Below are 21,047 nucleotides of genomic sequence, written 5' to 3' on the forward strand. Positions count from 1 at the left end.
ATATCATAGAAACCAGGCTGATTAACCCAACAGTTAAGGAATCTGAAATACTTAATATAATTGTGGATGGCGTAAAGATCCTTCATAAGCAGAGGTCTATAATCAGATCCAGTCCTTGCCAAATGCCTAATGGAACATCTTTGAAACAATTGGTCTCATATATCATTAAGAAAAACTCTATCCAATCTTTTTCAAATTCTATTCATGGGCCTCTTGTTATTACACCAAGTAAAATTTGGACCTGAGTAGCCAATGTCTGTAACTCCACAATTGTCGATACAGTTTTGAAATGGAAGGCTTTTGTACATTCTAGGAGGTTTACCCCCTATTTTTCACTTGGTTCAAGGATCGCATTAAAATCTCCCCCGATACACCAAGGTGCATCCACCAGTTGACTATCATGATCCAAAGATGACCAAAGGACTCTTCTACCTTCTGAACTGCATTTAGCATAGACTGCAGTAACAAAGATATCTTGAGTACCTATAGCTTTCGCCAATTTGATAGTAATGTGTTATTCACTTTCTGTGAAAATTATTTTATTGTTGTATGAATTCCAGAAGCACCAAATTTGACCATTACCGTTATAATGGCAATGTTGATACCCTAAGAATCTCTTGTATCCATCCACCTTTTCTTTAGTAATAAAAGGTTTAAAGACAGCTACAAATTGTGTGTTGTTGATGTCAATCAGCTTTTTAAGCCTGTGAATGACTTTTTTGGACCTCACCCCCTTATATTCCAGAAGATTGCATTAATCATAAGAACAATTTGGGATGTTTTCCTCTCTTTGTTTCCTTCTTTGAGAAGGATGTGTTCTATTTTTTTTGTCCTTTGCCATTTTTTCAAGTTTCACTTCTCCCTATTTTAGCAATGTATTGGTTATCCACTTTTTGACTTTCAGAAACTTCCTCCATGTCTTCATTCTCCGTGTCGCTGTCTCTTTTTGATGTCATATTGAGTCTGTTAGTATTGCCATCATTCATATCCTGGTCCCATTCTTTGCCATCCAGATCAATAACTAAATTTAAACTAGGTTGATTCCTTACCTCTGTTGGAACAGTAGAGGAGCTTGAGGCACATGTTGTATGCTTGTGCATTTCCTCTGCCTTGCTTTCTTCCTCCCTGCTAGTATCTCTATTATACGACATCTGATTGACAACTTCCATTTCTATATTAGGAGCTTCCCCTTTCTCTAACCTTTCATTCCTGCAAGTATCATTAACTTTGCTTTGTCGCTCATGTTATTGTGTATATAGTGTTTCTTGATTTTGAATACTGTCTCTAATGGCAGCTATAGACTAATCATTTTGTTTGCTCGTCGATGTAGAAATAACATTCTTTTTGCTACTCATCTAGGCAGGTTTGAATCTCACTTTGCTTTTCTTCTTCGTCATTTTTTTGATTTTCTTCTTATTATTTCTTTTCTTCTTGTTTTCCCTTCTTTATTGCTAATGGTCTTTGTATTTTCATTCCCCTCTTCCTGTTGTATTTTTCCATTGTCAACACTATGAGAATCCACTTTATTTGTATCCTCCTTGCCATCATTGTTTTCTTTCATCATCTTGTTCATAGAATATGCTTCATCCTCATTTTTGATAAGCTCATCTCTATCTCCCTCCGCCTTAGCTTGATCAGCCTTTTTCTTTTAAAGAGCCCTACAATTGACTATGTAGTGACCCAATTTCCGACAATGTTTACAATATTTTGGGACGCCTTCATACTCTAATTTTTTGGTATACCCTTTTAACGGCGATTCATCATATTCTTGACCCATAAAAACACTTTGAGGCAAAGGTTTTAATAGGTCCACTTCCACTCTAATTTTGGCCATACTAGGCCTTCTTCTACCAATTGTAGCAGCATCTAGAGCTAGAGGCGTACCTACAGAGCTCAACAATTGTTTTATGTAATGCCAATCATGCATATGAAACGGTAAAGCTGGCAAAAGAACTCATGCCGGAGCGACTGACAGATCATCTTCTGGCTTGAAGTCTGGTGACCACTTTTGTAACCACATTTGCATCTCGTCGACTTCGATAACTCTTCTGAACCATACTGATTTCCAATCATCATTATTGAAGATATCAATGAAAATATTATGATTCTCATAGACCCCTATTTTTACTGACCCCTTCAACGGAATGGTCGAAGAAATTTTCCCACAATTGTGTACTTACATGAATCCGCCATTATGCCGTAGTAGTATTTAGCTTTAAAAACCACAACTGGCATGCCATTGTGTGTCGTATGTCTTGCTATCACTTTTTCCTTTTCATGGCGATTGGAGTTTGGGTTGGGGATCTGAGCAGATGACGAAGGAGTTGTGATGGTGTTAGCATAGGATGGTTTTCCTAGATTAGAACCGACATTGTGAGTTGTTTCACCTATGGGGTGAATCTGATCTGTCGTACGTGCCAATGGGATGCCTCCCGGCGGCTCCATCTAGTGGAGCGTGTGCATGATACTTTAAGACATGAACTTTTAATTAGCCGTTGTAGAGAGGAAAAGTTTTAGAGAGTATTTAGAGAGATGTGGATATTTTTTACAATGCCACATCAACATACTTATATTTTGACTCGGTTTGGTGCTAAGCTTTTGCAAGCACGTTTCTCTCCTTTCTTCTCTTCATCTTACCTTAAGTTTGGAGTGGGAGAGAGATTGAAAATTTGAAATTGTGCACACCCTTGACACATACTCCTCGCATCTTATTTATGTAAATTTATTTTAATAAACACGAAATTTAAGGAAAAATAAAATAAACTAAAATTTATGATCTTAAACATGTCAATGGCATTTTGTATGACTATAAAATCATGTCACTGAGAATAAAATGAGATGTTTATACTTATATTAATTTCAAATATTTAAAAAGAAATTATTATTTTTGAAACAAATTAAAAATAAAATAATCTCACATAAACTGAACAAAATATGATAAAGAAGATGTCCGTCACTTTCTTCCGAGTTAGTTAGGTTTTCTTTTCTGCTCCAGCTAATGAGGGATATGAGAATTCAAACTATAGAACAAAAACAAACTATTTAGATTGGAGTTTGGTCCAAAGAGAAATGAGAAAACCTTGTGCATTGCCCAACTTATGCCTATGTCAATGAATTCAATGCTGCCATAGAAAGCTAAACTATGAATATACCTAACTTGGCTACAATATCTCTCTTTCTTTTCTTTTTTGTTGTCGAAGAAAATTCTTTCTTTTCTCTTTGTTTTCTTATTATCTTGTTGTTATTACTGGTTGTTACTACTACTTTCTTTTCATCTTTCCCTAGGCCCGGGGTTTATAGGAAACAACTTCTCTATCTTTAACTCAGGGGTAAGGTCTGCGTACACACTGTCCTTCCCAGACCTCACTTGTGAGACTATATTGTGTTTGTTATTGTTGTTATTGTTGTCGAAAAAATTTCTTGTGGGCTTCTGGCTCACAGGTTCAAAACTCTGAGGAGTATGGTTCCACTTCTTTATCCTTCTGCCAACATATATATCGGACTTCGTCTTACTCACACATCACGTGTTGTATCCTCGTGACTAAACCTAAATACTGAGGCAACATGGCTACAATATATCAAGCCTCTCTTACCAAGTAGAGGTGTAAAGTGAGATTTTATATATCAGAAGATAAATCATGTGTATGATGGATAGCTCTTTTTAGTTAAAAGGAGACACTGGATGACTAACCATTACCAGGATCTTTATGGATGTTTCCTCTCAAGTTTTATTATGGAATGAAGTATTATTTTCTTCTTATTTTTTTCTCCATTTTTTTTGGAGGTTAAGACTAGCTCGAGGATTCAAATCTCATCAGTCGCGTAGCATCTTTTTTTCCTTTCCCCCTCCCCTTTCTCTGATGTAATACAAAACAAATTAATATTGTTTAAGAAAAAACACAAAGTTAACAGCAAGTGAAAAATCCATAGGACCGTCCCTTGCAACAACAGCAACAACAAACCCAGTGTAATCCCACAAGTTGAGTCTAGGGAGTGTAGTATGTATGCAGACCTTACCTCTACTTTCATGAAGGCAGAGAGGTTATTTCCGAAAGACCCCCGGCTTAGGAGAGACAAAAGGAAGGGCAACAACAATCACACCAATTCTAAAACCAAGAAAAAAAATACAAAGATACAAAACTAAAGTGATTATTGCAATCAGAAGGCCAAAACGAAAGCAACGACTAGTAATCACATAAATCAAGAAATACGAAAATACATAACTAACGCTAACTCATGTACTTAATCTATTGTTACAGACAAGGACAACGCTAGGCGGCCTATTCTAACTCTTTACTTTTATTCTCAACCTCCACACCTTCCTATCCATGGTCATGTCCTCAATGAGTTGGAGCAACTCCATATCTTGCCTAATCACTTCTCCCCAATACTTCTTCGGCCTACCTCTACCTCTCCTTAAGCCCTTCGGGGCCAACCTCTCACACCTCCTCACAGGTGCATTTGCGTCTCTCCTGTTCACGTATCCGAACCATCTAAGTCTCGCCTCCCGTATCTTGTCCTCCACAGAGGCCACGCTCAACTTATCCCGAATAACTTCATTTCTAATTCTATCTAGCCTGGTATGCCCACACATCAATCTCAACATCCTCATTTCAGCCACCTTAATCTTTTGGACAGGGAAATTCTTGACTGGCCAACACTCAGCCCCATATAACATAGTCGGTCTGACCACCGCTCTATAAAACTTACCTTTAAGTTTAGGTGGCACATTTTTATCACACAAAAACCTGAAGCGAGCCATCATTTCATTCATCCCGCCCCAATACAATGTGTAACATCCTCGTCGATCTCTCCATTCCCTTGTATAACTGACCCAAGGTATTTAAAACTCTCTCTCCTAGGGATGACTTGAGAATTAAGCCTCACTTCTCCGTCCACACCCTGAGTTGTCTCACTGAACTTGCACTCTAAATACTTTGTCTTGATCTGCTCAACTTGAAACCTTTAGACTCCAGGGTCTGCCTCCAGATCTCAAACCTTCCATTAAAACCATTTCGCGTCTCGTCAATCAGAATAATGTCATCTGCAAATAACATGCACTACGGTACCTCTCCTCGAATATGGCGCGGCAGCGCATCGATCGCCAAGAGAAATAGAAATGGACTGAGGGTTGACCTCTGATGCAACCCCATCATAACTAGGAAGTGTTCTGAGTCCCCTCATACGGTTCTCACTCGAGTCTTAGCTCCATCATACATGTCCTTAATAACCCTAATGTAAGCAATATGAACACCTCTAGCCTCCAAATATCTCCACAGAACCTCCTTTGGCACTTTATCGTAAGCCTTCTCTAAGTCGATGAACATCATATGTAAATCCTTCTTCCTCTCCCTATACTGTTCCATAAACCTCCTAACAAGATGAAAAGCTTCCGTAGTCGAACGACCTGGCATAAATCCAAACTGGTTCTCAGAAATATCCAAAAGCCTCCTCAACCTCAGCTCCACCACCCTCTCCCAGACTTTCATAGTATGACTTAGTAACTTGATGCCCCGGTAATTATTGCAACTTTGGATGTCACCCTTATTCTTATACAGCGGGTCCATCGTATTCCATATCCATTCTTCGGGCATCTTCGTCATCCTAAAAGTTACATTAAATAACCCAATAAGCCACTCCAAACCCGCTCTTCCAAAATTCCATCGGGATCTCGTCAGGGTCGGTCGCTCTCCCCCTGCTCATCTTACACATAACCCCTCAACCTTCTGAGCTCTTATACATCTACAATACTCAAAGTCCCAATGACACTCAGAGTGTTCTAAGTTGCCTAGCTCAATGTTCCTATCCCCTTCTTCGTTCAAGAGTTTATGGAAGTAAGTCTGCCATCTATGCCGAATCGGTGCCTCATCCAACAAAACTCTGTCATCCTCGTCCTTGATGTATTTCACTTGGTCTAGGTCCCGAGCCTTCCTTTCTCGCACCTTGGCTAACCTGTACAACTTCTTATCCCCTCCGCTACCTCCGAATTCCTCATACAAACGTTCAAATGCAGCGGTCTTGGCCGCAGTAACTGCTAACTTCGCTTCCTTCTTAGCCATCTTATACCGCTCCCTATTCGCCCTCTTCACCTTCTCATCCACGCTCTCCAGAAGCTTCAGATATGCCACTTTCTTGGCCTCCACTTTACCTTGAACCTCAATACTCCACCACCAATCCCCTTTACGACCACCAGATGACCCTTCAAGACCCCCGATACCTGTTTAGCAACCTCCCTAATGCAATTTGTAGTCGCGGTCCACTACTCTTCCATGCTCCCATAGCCAGTAACTTATCTCCCAACTCTTGTGCTCTGTCTTTTGTCAAAGCTCCCCACTTGATCCTAGGTAGATCAAACACAACCCTCTTTCTACACTTCCTCATGATATCCAAGTCAATGACCAGAAGTCTATGCCGAGTCGTAAGGTTCTCACTCGGGATGACTTTACTGTGAAGCCCCAGAAAAATTTTCTAACAAGATTAAGCCGAACTCGAGCTTAAGAGAATATTTTGCGAGACCTCGAAGTGCTTGCAAACCCACACGAGGGTAATAGGATCATTACAATACTTAGGCATGAAGGTAAGATGAATTTAAGGTCCTCAAGTAGTATGATTAAAGGCATAGATTGGAATGATTGAGCTAAGAGGGAGGAAAGGATTCCAGCAGACCTGCGTATCCATCTTGCGTAGCCTACGCAAGCTGCATAGGCAAAAACAGAATAGAAGTGGGGGGGCTTAAGCTGCAAAGGCTACACAAGCCTGCGTAGCCAATATGTGTAGGCTACGCAGGCAAGCTACGTAGGAATTTGCCTACGCAAGCTATTTTCTATATAAAAAAAATAGGGGGATTCGGGGAGAAAGAGAAAGAAATTTTATTTTTGGCTAAGTTTTGGGTTCTAGAGAGAAGGTGGATCATCCCCAACCTAAATACACATCACATGTGAGTTTTATGATATTTTTATAATAGATTAATACTAGTTAATGATAGTATTAACATCTACATGGATTGAAATTCATAGGGATTTCTCTAATCTTCAAGAATCATTCAAAAGGGTTCAAGTTAGGGTTTGAGCTACAAGAGGTAAAATCCCTATCCTACACTTAAATACATCTATGGATTAAGTATTTGGAATGTATTGTGAAGTAGAAAGTACCAATTGGTTGAAGAATTATGCTAGTCCTTGAAATGGGTATTGTGAGTTAGAGTTCTTGAATGGAGAAGAAGATGAATAGTGAATTTTTGAATCTTGTTAAGATGATTGGTGATCCTAGTGCTTCAATAGCTTAATCATGATTAAGTATTGAATCGTATAACATGTATTAGGCTTAAAGGCCAATGATGGAAGCAACTAAGGATAAAAGGGATATGTATGGGTGAATTGGGCTTGAAGACTTATAGTTAACTTGTGGACCTTAAATGGGTATCGACATATATTTGGATACATTTTGATGTCTTGGGATGTCTAATATAGATATTGTCTTGTTGGCGACGTTTGAGAGTTATAAATGAATTGAAGCGTCGTACTATTATTTTGAAGCTTGGACTTGAGGTAAGTTGATTAATACTTACTCTTCTTAAGGGATTTTCTCTAAAATCATATTTGAGTTATTACGCGAGTTTGTAAATGTGCATCCATACTTGTGGGGACAAGCGGGAAAGGATGTCACCATGTATTTGGAGTTGTATTGCATAAAGAAAGTTTTGTTGTTTTACAATTGAAAAATCTTATTTCTAAATATTCGATGTCAAACGATGCTTGAGGAAAATATTATAAGTTTTATACAAACTTGAGTATTGGAAAGAATATAAAATATTTGAGTGCCGAAGATGTATTTTTATGAATAGTATTTCCTTTTAAAACTTGATTAATGGATAGCATTCATTGTATCTTTGAAAGATGGATGTTAAATTGCTAAAGGCTTTAACATGAAAAGGATCATATGTTTGATTTTTTATTCAAATGGTTTACTTTGGACATGAGCAATGATTTGATAAAAATAGATCCTTTGAGGCTAATATGCTCTGAATCTATTTTTGAAATATCAAATATTTTGGGAGTTACTAGTGGAGACCACCGAGATTGGTTCGAATATTGAGTTCCTTACCATGGAACTACACGTGCCGGTGTAGGGACACATTCCAAGGCTAAACCGAGGTTTGTGGGATGAAGTCCCCCATTGAAAGTGAAAATGATCATTACTTAAAGTAGTAAGGTTAAGTCGACTCGTATGGAACTACGGGAAGCTGCCCAGACAAGTAGGGTCAAATACTTGTTGCTAGGTCGATCACCTACTAGTTATTTATTATGTCGGTATCGGTATAGTACTCCCGGTGAAAAGGTAAAAACTAATTTTGCTATGTTTAGGCTTAAGGGGGCTAAAGTGATTTCAATGACTTAATGAAGTTGAAATGATTTTACATGATTTTATTAGAATCATGGATTGGTATAAATATTTTAAAAGTTTATATGATGATTTATATTTTTCTATTCTTTTCATTTAAAATGATAAAGAACATGAATTGATATAATTGTTATCATTTTATATCAATGTTGGTTGCATTTATTTTGTAAAGCCAAGTCCCAGAAACTTGAGTTAGAGAGAGTCTATGACACTTATTGAGTACCGTAGTGGTGTACTCAGCTCTCAGGGGCCCCTCTCTAGGGTCTCACTTACTTTACATATTTTCAGGATGAGACGTGGTACATAATGAGCAGATGGGGCAATAGGATGATTCTCTTTCCGAAGCATATAGCAAGGCACAACTTCTATTCCGTGGTAGCCTTCATGTTGATCTTACTTACTTTTGGTTGGGTCTGTCTTCAAGTACTTATTTCATCATTGTGTCTTAGAGATTCCACAGACAGTTGTTATTCTTTTTCTGAGTTGTAATCAAAATTTATTCGTATGTCATGCATGAAATAAATATTGTTATTCTTTTGTATATTTTTCAATTGGATTTAAAGATTTTGTTTCATGTATGGTTTTTAATCATTTAAAATGATTGTGTTTTCAAAAAGACTTCCGCATGTATTTATTTTTCATATAGATGGACATTCTTGTACGGTTTGTTTCGCCCGGGTTGGATAGTATGCTGGGTGTCGGTCACGTGATTTTGGGTCATGACAAACTTGGTATCAGAGTACTAGGTTCTAATTCGAGTTCTAGGAAGTCTATGAAATCGTATCTAGTAGAGTTTTCTATTGGTGTGTTGTGCACCATGCCTATAACGGGAAGGTTACATGGACATTGTAGGATTGTCTCATTACTTTCTTCTCACTCTAGATCGTACGTTAAAGCTTGAAGTGAGGAGAAAATCGTGTGTATGTATTGACATCCTGGCGGGGTTTACAAAGGAGAGTGTTGATCATAATGCTTGAGATGTAAGTAACGACACTAGCTACTAGATGAGCTAGCAATAAAGAGTTGGTGCCTCTGTATATGAATATGAGGGAAAAGATAAGAAATGAAATAAAATGGATTCAAATCGAATGATGCAATAACGAATCATATGTTTTTTTGTCAAAAGCTAATGACTGCTTGAAGGAATATAAGACGTGAATCGCGTTGACCGTTACCGTGATACATCGAGAATTGCAGGAAGTTTGTGCTACCAGAAAGAATAGTCACATCTTGAGAGGGCATGACCCTAGTGGCCTGGTATATGGTTGGGACTACTCAAGAAAAAGGACATGAATATAATATGTCAGCTACCAGTTCTGAAAGACAAGTAGAACAAGGAGAGGTAAAGTTCAATCGAGTGAATATAGATGACATGTCAAGGTACGAAGTGTATAAAAGGCATGACAAGGTACGAAGTGTACAAAGTTTGAGTCGACTAAAAAAGTTCGAGTCCCGGATTGTTATAGATGGATACTGAAAGTTGATGTGGGCAAGATGGACACTTAGTATGACAGGTTATAGTCATTATCATGTCACATGAGCTAACAACGACATGTCTAGAGTATCAAGCGCATTTCTGAGCGATCAAGATATTATGAAGGGAATTAATTGTTAATAATAATTATTGATATACATTGCAATGATATAAAGATACTAGAATGGATATGATGACATGTTAAGGTACGAAGTGTATAAAAGGCATGACCTCAGAGGTTAAAGGGGTAAGATAAATTGTTTATAAGGCAAGTTTTCATGAAAGGGCGATATTAAACTTGTATAGACACGGTATGTCTCATTGGTGTTGATAAATTTGTGAAAGGTAAAGTTTTACTCCAAAAAGCTTTATATGGGCCAATGGAGCAGCTGAGTATGGATTGATTAAAACTCTTATATTGTAAAGGGGTTGAATGTGTTGAATGAAGTACGAGGGTAGGTAATACTTTTGAGGAGTTGTAAAATATTACATGAACGAATTAAGGCTAAAGAGCTGGAGAACAGTAATATTATATTTCGAAAGTTGACGAATTGTAAGTGTTTCAAATATATGTATTAATGTCTCATGCATCCTAAAGATGTTGTGTGGAAATGAGGCTAAGGATACTATTAGATATGGAGGATCTCATTGTGTAAACACATGTTAAAATTCATGGGTAGTAAGGGTATGATCGAAAAGGAAAAAGAGAAAAAACAAATACGTACGGAGACGTGGTTTGAAAGTCTATATGGCATGTAAAGATAGGTTGTGAGTTGCTTGCATTATAATTGCTGAAAAAAAAGAGTTATTATTAAAAGTTGCATAAAGATATGATATACGAATTCATGTGAAGCATTCGTACTTGTTCAAAATGGTTGAGCTTCGGCTTAGAGCTTAATGAAGTCGTGCTTGTTAATGACATATTCGGGCATGGACTCAGAAACATAAGTAAGTTGTACTTGTAGAAAAATATATGTGAATATGAACTCATGAATAACATAACAGAGTTGTACTCCAAATGCAGATCTCAGCTAAGATCAATGAGTGTGCACGTTAGTAAAGTTATGAGATCTGTACAGATACAGAAAGAGAAATATGTTAATCATGATATTTTAGTAAGGGTGGAGAATCATTATACTTAGAAACATGAGTTGTGGGTTGAAAGTGTCATGGTATTTAAGAAGGGAAAGGAACCAGGAGAGCTATGATGAGTGTAGAGATTCAATCATATCGCCAGAATCAAAAGATAACACGAATATGATGATCATGAGATCTAAGTCAAACTCAGTCGGAAGTGGAAACTATGAGAAAAGATTCTTGATTGGGAAATAAATGACCCTTAACATTAGGGTAGACACGTAAGTATACCGGACAAGTGTACTTATGGTTTAAAGACTTTGTAAAGTCTATGGAAGAAGCGTAGAAGCTTGTGAACGGATTCACTCTTAAGTGGGGGAGAGCCATACATGTAATTTCACCTTAAGGTGATGGGTGAAGGAAGGAGAGATCTTACCTGTCGGAAACGGAAAAGACAAGTTAAATTTATCAATATATTTCAAGAGTGGACAAAATGTAAAAGCAATAAAGTAGGTTGTACTGGAGCTACAAGTTTATTGTAAATAAAAGAGGTACAATATTTTTGTTGTGAAAATTAAAGAGGTAGATTATTATTGTTCGAACAAGTTACCAATAAACAATCAAATGGTTCAATTGAGTCTTAGAGGTTCGGTTTGGGTATGAACCGACTTGAATACTTGAATACTTGAATACCAGTTTAAAAGAAAAAAAATGTGAATAAACATCAAAATGTTATTGTGCAAAAGTAGCTAGAGGAAATAGAGAAATATTTTTTCCGAGTATATTCCTAAACATGAAGTGGGCTATATAAGTTGAGACATGATGCCCAAGTGAATCCAGTATGTCGGAAGGGAGCGATAATCCTTAAGAGGGATCATATACAAGGCCAAGCGTCGAAGGACTACATGTAGTGGTGTTACTATGATGAAAACAAAATCCTAGCGAATGGAACTACGAATGTTGACATTAAGAAATCGATGGCTGATGTGTGTGTCACAAACTTAGTAATAGTGTGGAATGAATATTTTCTATAAAGATGGCATATTAGCTATGATGATTAACAAGTTAGGGATTGAAGAATTTCTGGTTGTGATTGCCGTAAGGGCAAGGAGATAAACTACACGTTATTGGCGAACAAGGTAAGACAATGCCGTGCTTGATTTTTGAAGGGATAAAGTAATGTTCTAAATGGATGCAGATGAACTTAAGTCTCAAGAGTTTCGAATGGATGAATGACATCGTGAATAATATCCGAATAAAGGAGTTACATGATTTTAAAATCTTTTCTGCAAGAAAGTTGATAAATGAGATCCTAACCCATAAAGAAAAACTCTTAAGTGTAAATTTAGTCAAAAAGTTTGAAAATAGAGGACGAATTATATAAGGTTAATTTAAGCCTTATGGTGAAACTTTGGTTCTAAGAGAACTATAAAAGATATAGGGATGGAAATAAATACATGGCGTCTCAAGTGTAAAGTTGTTATTCGGATGGACTTCACCTAGAACATGGTTTAAGAAATATGACGTAATATTCATAAAATGGAATTATTAATGAAAAGTGTTGCAAGCCCCATATGGAAGCGCCTGCTTTTTCGAGGTTGCGTATGGTTTCTAAAAGGAGAGAAGGTGTGCACGTGAGTTTACTTTGCTACCATAACTAATGTTAGTGGATTTGATATTATAATTCCCTAACTACGAGAGTATACGTACGATGAGTCATATGTGATTCATATGGTGAATGAGATAACCTTAAAGGTAATGCTATTGTCAATTCTTGGTAGCATGTTTGGATATTAATAGTTATGATTCGATTTACAAGGAAGGATCAATTTAGATTCTTGTTATGCGAGTCCGTGGTTGGGAATTCAAATTATTGCTTCAGCTAAAGTATATTAGTGTAATCATGACTTCGAGGAGGTCACTTGGGTGGCCTAGGAGAATATGAAAAATTGGATATCCACACTTGTTCGAAACTACATTCATGATTATTTCTTAAAATCTTCAAATTTGGTGAATATCGTATTTTGACTCCATAGAACGAGTAAGTAATTTATTTATCTTGATTATAAGTTGAGGGTTGCACATATTATTAGTGTTGTTGATTCAGTTATTGCCTATGATGGCTAGATTTGACTCATTATAATAGATTTTATTGTTGTGATGCCGAAAGTGGCTACGCAGTTATGATTTGAGTCACATGAGGTCGATGTTATATTGTTGATATTGCTATGATGTGTAGAGCAGTGTTGGCTTATTTATTTGTATCCCTGTGGCTCGCTAGCAAGTGAAGAAAATTTAGATAGGCCTAGAAATAAAGGAAGCTCTGCCGAAATTTTTGAGAATTTGGAGAATTAGCCAAAAGGGATGAGTAATAATGAGGTTATTTGGTGCAATGGTCAAAAAGGGTTGTGATTGGATATTTTAACTTGATTTCGTCTTCACCATGACATTCGAGGAAAAATGGTTCTAAGTGGGGGAGATTGTGAAGCCCCAGAAAAATTTTCTAACAAGATTAAGCCGAACTCGAGCTTAAGAGAATATTTTGCGAGACCTCAAAGTGCTTGCAAACCCACACGAGGGTAATAGGATCATTACGATACTTATGCATGAAGGTAAGATGAATTTAAGGTCCTCAAGTTGTATGATTAAAGGCATAGATTGGAATGATTGAGCTAAGAGGGAGGAAAGGATTCCAGCAGACCAGCGTAGCCATCTTGCGTAGCCTACGCAAGCTGCATAGGCAAAAACAGAATGGAAGTGAGGGGGGCTTAAGCTGCGAAGGCTACACAGGCCTGCGTAGCCAATATGTGTAGGCTACGCAGGCTATTTTCTATAAAAATAAGGGGATTCTGGGAGAAAGAGAAAGAAATTTCATTTTTTGGCTAAGTTTTGGGTTCTAGAGAGAAGGTGGATCATTCCCAACCCAAATACACATCACATGTGAGTTTTATGATATTTTTATAATGGATTAACACTAGTTAATGATAGTATTAACATCTACATAGATTGAAATTTATAGGGATTCCTCTAATCTTCAAGAATTATTCAAAATGGTTCAAGTTAGGGTTTGAGCTACAAGAGGTAAAATCCCTACCCTACACTTAAATATATCTATGAATTAAGTATTTGGAATGTATTGTGAAGTAGAAAGTACCAATTGGTTGAAGAATTATGCTAGTCCTTGAAATGGGTATTGTGAGTTAGAGTTCTTGAATGGAGAAGAAGATGAATAGTGAATTTTTGAATCTTGTTAAGATGATTAGTGATCCTAGTACTTCAATAGCTTAATCATGATTAAGTATTGAATCGTATAACATGTATTAGGCTTAAATGCCAATAATGTAAGCAACTAAGGATAAAAGGGATATGTATGGGTGAATTGGGTTTGTTGAAGACTTATAGTTAACTTGTGAACCTTAAATGGGTATCGACATATATTTGGATATATTTTGATATCTTGGGATGTCTAATGTAGATATTGGCTTGTTGGCGACGTTTGAGAGTTATAAATGAATTGAAGCATCGTACTAATAATTTGAAGCTTGGACTTGAGGTAAGTTGATTAATACTTACTCTTCTTGATATATTTGAGTTATTTCGTGAATTTGTAAATGTGCATTCATACTTGTGGGGATAAGCGGGAAAGGATGTTACCATGTATTTGGAGTTGTATTGCATAAAGAAAGTTTCGTTGTTTTACAATTGAAAAATCTTGTTTCTAAAGATTCGATGTCAAACGATGCTTGAGGAAAATGTTATAAGTTTTATTCAAACTTGAGTATTGGAAAGAATATATAATATTTGAGTGCTGAAGATGTATTTTTATGAAAAGTATTTCTTTTTGAAACATGATTATGGATAGCATTCGTTGTATATTTGAAAAATGGATGTTAAATTGCTAAAGGCTTTAACATGAAAAAGATCATATGTTTGATTGTTTTATTCAAATGGTTTAGTTTGGCCACGAGCAATGATTTGATAAAAATAGATCCTTTAAGGCTAATATGCTATGAATCTATTTTTGAAATATCAAATATTTTGGGAGTTACTAGTGGAGACCACCGAGATTGGTTCGAATGTTGAGTTTGTTACCATGGAACTACATGTGCCGGTGTAGGGACACATTCCAAGGCTAAGCCGAGGTTTGTGGTATAAAGTCCCCCATTGAGAGGGCAAATGATCATTACTTACAGTAATGAGGTTAAGTCGACTCGTACGACACTATGGGAAGTCGCCCAGACAAGTAGGGTCAAATACTTATTGCTAGGTTGATCACCTACTAATTGTTTATTATGTCGGTGTCGGTAGAGTACTCCCGGTGAAAAGGTAAAAGCTAATTTTCTTATGTTTAGGCCTAAGGAGCCAAAAGTGATTTCAATGACTTAATGAAGTTGAAATGATTTTACATGATTTTATTAGAATCATGGGTTGGTATAAATGTTTTAAAAATTTATATGATGATTTACATTTTTCTAGTCTTTTCATTTAAAATGATAAAGAGCATGAATTGATATAATTGTTATCGTTTTATATCAATGTTGGTTTCATTATTTTTGTAATTCCCAGAAACTTGAGTTAGAGAGAGTCTATGATACTTATTGAGTACCGTCATGGTGTACTCAGCCCTCAGGGGCCTCTCTTCATGGTCCCACTTACTTTACATGTTTTCAGGATGAGACGTGGTATATGATGACTAGATGGGGCAATAAGATGACTCTCTTTCGAAGCATATAGCAAGGCACCACTTCTATTATGTAGTAGCCTTCATGTTGATCTTACTTACTTTTGGTTGGGTCTGTCCCAAGTATTTATTTCATCATTGTGTCTTAGAGATTCCATAGACAGTTGTTATTCTTTTTTTGAGTTGTAATCGAGAGTTATTCGTATGTCATGCATGAAAGAAATATTGTTATTCTTTTGTATATTTTCCAATTATTGAAAAATAATGGATTTAAAGACTTTGTTTTATGTATGGTTTTTAATCATTTAAAATGATTGTGTTTTCAAAAAGACTTCCACATGTATTTATTTTGCATATAGATGGACATTCTTGTACGGTTTGGTTCGCCCAGGTTGGATAGTGTGCCGGGTGCCAGTCATGTAATTTTGGGTCGTGACACTTACAGTCCGCGCACAGACCTTTATCAGACTTCCTTAAGAGTAGATAATCAATATGGGTCCTGGCCACCGAATTCTGAAAGGTGACCAAGTGCTCCTCCTTCTTCGGGAAACTAGAGTTAGCAATCACCAAATCAAAAGCCTTAGCAAAATCTAGTAGGGACGTACTACCTCCATTTCTAACTCCGAAACCGAAACCACCATGCACATCATCGTAGCCCCCACACGTCACCCCAATGTGGCCATTGAAATCCCCTCCTATGAATAACTTCTCAGTGTGCGAAATACCACGCACAATCTTGTCAAAATCCTCCCAGAAATGCCTTTTGACCTCCTCATCCAACCCGACTTGAGGGGCGTACGCACTCATCACATTTAGGGGTCATTTGGTAGGATGCATTAGATAAAATAATGTATGCATTAGCTTTAGCTATTAATAATACCTTGTTTGGTACACTTTTTGAACTTATGCATTAGTTATGCAAACATTAGTTATACATCTTATTTGGTATTATAGTTTGCTACTCATAATCGCTAGAATACTTTGTGTCTTGCTAATGAAGATACTTGAAATAACTTAGTTTAAGTAGAAGTAGCATAATAGGTTTTAGGAATTAGTATTTTAAGTTTAATTACTTGTTGGCTTGTAATAGTTTTCATAATTCCAAGGCCCAAAGAAAAATTTAATGCATTATTATTTTTAAACTTACTATATAAATATATTTTTCACATGTAAAATTTATTCGGTACGGTTCGGTATTTTTTTGGTTTATTTTCATAAAATAAAAAACCTACACTAATTACCGGTGTGACTATAAATTTATATAAAAACCTACGGTTTCTTTAATAGAAACCTAAAAATCGGTTCGGATCAGTCGGTTTTCGAATATCCATTGACACCCCTAACTAAGACCAATGCACGAAACTACAAACAAACAAATATGCACTGTTAACTAAAGCAGTTTTACAAGAATGAAAGAGAACCTAGATCACCGATTAGGATGTCGAGGTGTTGCTGTAATAAGGGCATTAGCGTCAGTCAAGAGAGCGACGAGAGAAAAGACGACGGTGATAAAGGGCGAAGAGAGAGAAGACGGCGGTGATTAGAGGGCGACGAGAGAGAAGACCCACAGGACCATCCCTTGAAGAAGAAGAAAAAAAGGAAAAAAGAAGCCACCTCACATCTTTCACTCCTGTCTTTTGAGCAAGAGAACAAGTACCACAGATAGAGAATTGCCAAAGGATCAAGAAACATGACATTAATTTCCCAGTACAGTCAAAATAAAACCATATCAGTTGCTTATATCAGATTATATGTCAAAATTTATAATAAACGGTGTCATTACTATAACCCTATTACAGGATATAAAAAATAATCTCCTTGTTAACAGTTGCTGCAACTATAGTACAACAGACCTCTTCACTGAACAAATTTGAAATTCATCAAAGGCAGCCACCGTTTTTAACGGCTTCAAAGTACACTCAAGAGATTTGTTATTTGACTTAAATTAAGAGGAAAAAGAAAAATAGAAAGGGAAAACAATGAATATGTTTTTTTCTGCAAAATTGTTTTAAGCACGCATCATACATGCGAAGCAGCTAATAGAAACTAAGCTGCAGCAGACAATTTATATTCCTGCTCATCAAGGTTGAGTACTTCCAACAACTTGGGCCATGATTCTGGGATGCCTCCAGGCAAATCAAATTCCAGTAACTTTCCTTGGTTTCGGTAGAAGTCCTCAACGGGCTGACTCTGCAATCATAAAAAAGAGCAGAAATCATACAACTCTTCTACTTTTCTATTTTCTAGAGACATATGATAGTATCATAAATGCTTGAATGACTGTTAACTAACAATTTCTAGAGCTATTTGATTAAAGAGATCAGAAGATTATCACAAGAAAGGTGAGTATCAGTATTAGATGCTTACGCTTAATTCTACCCAAAAATTTGTGGTTTGAGAATACTTACTCACGTGAGGAAAAAAATGCTTATTTAAGTAGTAGTGAACTTGAAAATATTGTGGTTCAGATATTGAAGCAATACCTTATCATAGTATATACGAAGTCTTTCCTTAACGATATCTTCTGTATCATCTGCTCGAGTGATTAACTTTGATATACACTGAGAAGGAGGATTAAGTGGAGCCATGCTGATTCTAGGAGCCCCATTTTCACCCGCGACATCTATAGATGCTACGTTGAAATTCTTTCCACATTCATTACAAATCCTTCGGCCAAGGCATTTCTCAACCAATACCTTTTCTGGGAGCTTGAGATTAACCACCAAATCTATGTCTGTCACCTCAGTCAATATTTCCTGATGCAGAAATAGACACAAATGTTATAGAACTTGCACAAGAATTTCGTCTAACACCTCTGATATAAATCAGAAGTCCTGTCAATGCTTTTTACCAAAAGTTCCTATCCATTTAGACAATAAAGTAGTGCGAACAGGGCAGAATTCCCAGCATTCAAGAAACTCCTTTGTTGAACACTGGTAACAGAATCCTCTTCTATGAAGTCTATTAAGTAAGTAATACACTATTTTCAAGCACCTTTCTTGCCTCCCACTAGTCAAGTTAATGCATTTAACATGACAATTGACAACTAAAGTGAGCAGCACTTCGCCTCTAACTTCTTACATTTCTCTTCTTTGGTGAGAAGAATTCATTCTCAGTTTATCACTGTCCTAGCCTAATTATTTCTCACTGATAATCAGATCGTAATGTTCAACCTCATACAAATAAGGTTTTTGGAGATGGTAGCCAAGAGGTGTAGAATAGACAAAATTGAAATTGAGAGATTTTATGTAGGAGAATTGAATGCATACTCACCGCTTGTCTCACAGTTCTAGGAAATCCATCAAGTATAAATCCAGCTTCACCCTTAGCTTCCCCAGACTCGAGCCTCTTAGATAGTAAATTCAGTATTATCTCATCTGAAACCAATTTTCCTTGGTTGACAATCTCTGCAAGCTGAAAGAGAATGAAGCCGATCATGAGATGAACCAATTTAGCTAAGCACCAACATAAAGCTAGAAATGCATATAATAAAAACAACTATGCCTTAATCCCAAACTCAAGCTGGGATTGGCCATATGATTACTCAATTACCATATCTCTATATTTTACTTGATTGTAATTTTTTCATTTCATCGTTACAAATATTGTTGTTTGTGTTTATAGTGAAATTTTTCTTGCATAACATACATTTTTTTTTTCATTTGCACCTTTCTTCACAAAGGTCTTCAATTTAATTATGCTTTGCGATTAAAGCCCCAACAGCTTTTAGGCACTTTTCTACTTTGTTTGCCATGGACAACACTAAAGCAAGTAAAAATCTGGATAAGACCTCCTTTTAGTAATTAAGCTTCCACCAAATCTCTGAATTGTTTATTAACGGATCAGAGACTTCTATCCTGACAGTACCTGAATGGCTCAAATCTGCTCTCCCAAACTAGATTCAAAAGTACGAGTAATCAGCACTAATTTGATTCGGAATTGTTTATCAATCAGTAAAGAAATCATTAGCTTTGACCCAAACCATATATTTGTGTTTAAAAATTCATTTAATATGCATAAATAAGGGCCCGTTTGGCCATATAAAAAAATTCACTTTTTTCGGTTGGCCATGAACTTGAAGTTGAAATTCGGAACTTGAAAAACTCAAAAAAACTGTTTTTCAAATTTTCACTTCAAATCACTCACAAAAATTCAAAAACAACTTCAAATTGTATTCATGTCCAAGCACAACTCTAATTTTCAAATAACATTTTCGCTTGAAAAAAAATTACTTTTTCTGGAATTTCACAATTCTTATGTCCAAACACCCACTAAGTTATCGAGAACCCAATAAGATGCCTTTTCTAAAAATTAGAACCCATAAACTCAAAATCCTACCTCCGTCTCTGCTTCCAGATCTAAAGCCAAATAATACTTCAATAAGCATTATATCATTATCAAATCATAAAGCTGACATTCTTATAGCCCCACAACTATACTTTTGAGTTAATCTTAACATTATAGCAAATTCAGCAAATAATCATGCACCACTATCTCAAACACCTGAATGTATATGTAAAAACAATTTTTTTGGTTGAAGATATGTAGGGGAAGTTACACATTTGTTAGCTCGGCCAAAAATATTTACAGCCGCTAACCAATAACATATTTTATACACTAATTATGCATATATTATACATATGTCAGCTATTTAAGTTAATATCTCAAATATGTACATACATATATTAAGATTGCATCAATCTACACAGGCAATAAGAAATTCTTAAACAAAAAAATTGAAAAAAAAAGGTTAAAAAAACATACTTGTTTGGATAAAGCGCCAGAAGAATTCAACTCTTCACGGACAAGATCACCAGTGGCAATATGAGGAACGCCAAGAAGGGTAGAAAGGCGACTAGCATAAGTACCTTTTCCGACACCTGGACAGCCTAAGAAAACCCATTGAACAGTTTTACCCTTGGGTTCAATATTAGTAGGGAGGGGATTGTGAGGGTAAGATTGGGACTTCAAAGTCTCAGATACAGCTGCTGTGGAAAAAGACCTAAGGGCAATGGATGAAGATGAAGATCTGAACAGGCGGATCATGGCCGCCATTGCCGCAAAGTTTTGGACTTTTTTTTGGAGAAGAGGGGGACAAATAAGGAGGCGATTTCCTAGTTAATAGGAAAAGTGTTGAAAATTTCTAGGTATTTACCTTAACGGGTCACGTGGATCGACCCGTTTTTGTTGGTTTGGAAGTTGGCAGCTCCAACCGAAATTTCAAAAACCACTACATTTTTATAGCTAATTATAATTTGTGATTTGTTATAAAATAAAGACTTTAAAGTAAAGACAAGTATAGAGAGAAACTGATATATTATTCAAACTTCAAATTTATGTACATAATGAACTGAAGACTCCTCTATTTATAAAAGAAATGAAGCAGCTGCGAGGCTTTTCAGGAAGCAGCTGCAA

At 36.4% G+C, this 21,047-nt stretch overlaps 2 protein-coding genes across 2 annotated transcripts; both read right to left on the bottom strand.

Annotated features, from left to right (window-relative positions):
• Positions 1–5,699: 5,699 nt before the first annotated feature.
• Positions 5,700–16,439, bottom strand: LOC138896240 (uncharacterized). The gene is made up of 2 exons (XM_070181032.1): positions 16,091–16,439; positions 5,700–6,217 (listed from the first exon to the last, which is right to left on the bottom strand). Exons 1-2 carry the CDS (start codon positions 16,437–16,439, stop codon positions 5,700–5,702), a joined length of 867 nt encoding a protein of 288 aa, XP_070037133.1.
• Positions 16,440–17,351: 912 nt separating this feature from the next.
• On the bottom strand, positions 17,352–20,750 carry LOC104100615 (adenylate kinase). The gene is made up of 4 exons (XM_009607883.3): positions 20,397–20,750; positions 18,906–19,046; positions 18,116–18,388; positions 17,352–17,822 (listed from the first exon to the last, which is right to left on the bottom strand). Exons 1-4 carry the CDS (start codon positions 20,685–20,687, stop codon positions 17,679–17,681), a joined length of 849 nt encoding a protein of 282 aa, XP_009606178.1. The 5' UTR covers positions 20,688–20,750; the 3' UTR covers positions 17,352–17,678.
• Between the last annotated feature and the right edge of the window lie 297 nt (positions 20,751–21,047).

Source organism: Nicotiana tomentosiformis, chromosome 7 (assembly GCF_000390325.3).
Source record: "Nicotiana tomentosiformis chromosome 7, ASM39032v3, whole genome shotgun sequence".
NCBI classification, from domain to species: domain Eukaryota; kingdom Viridiplantae; phylum Streptophyta; class Magnoliopsida; order Solanales; family Solanaceae; genus Nicotiana; species Nicotiana tomentosiformis.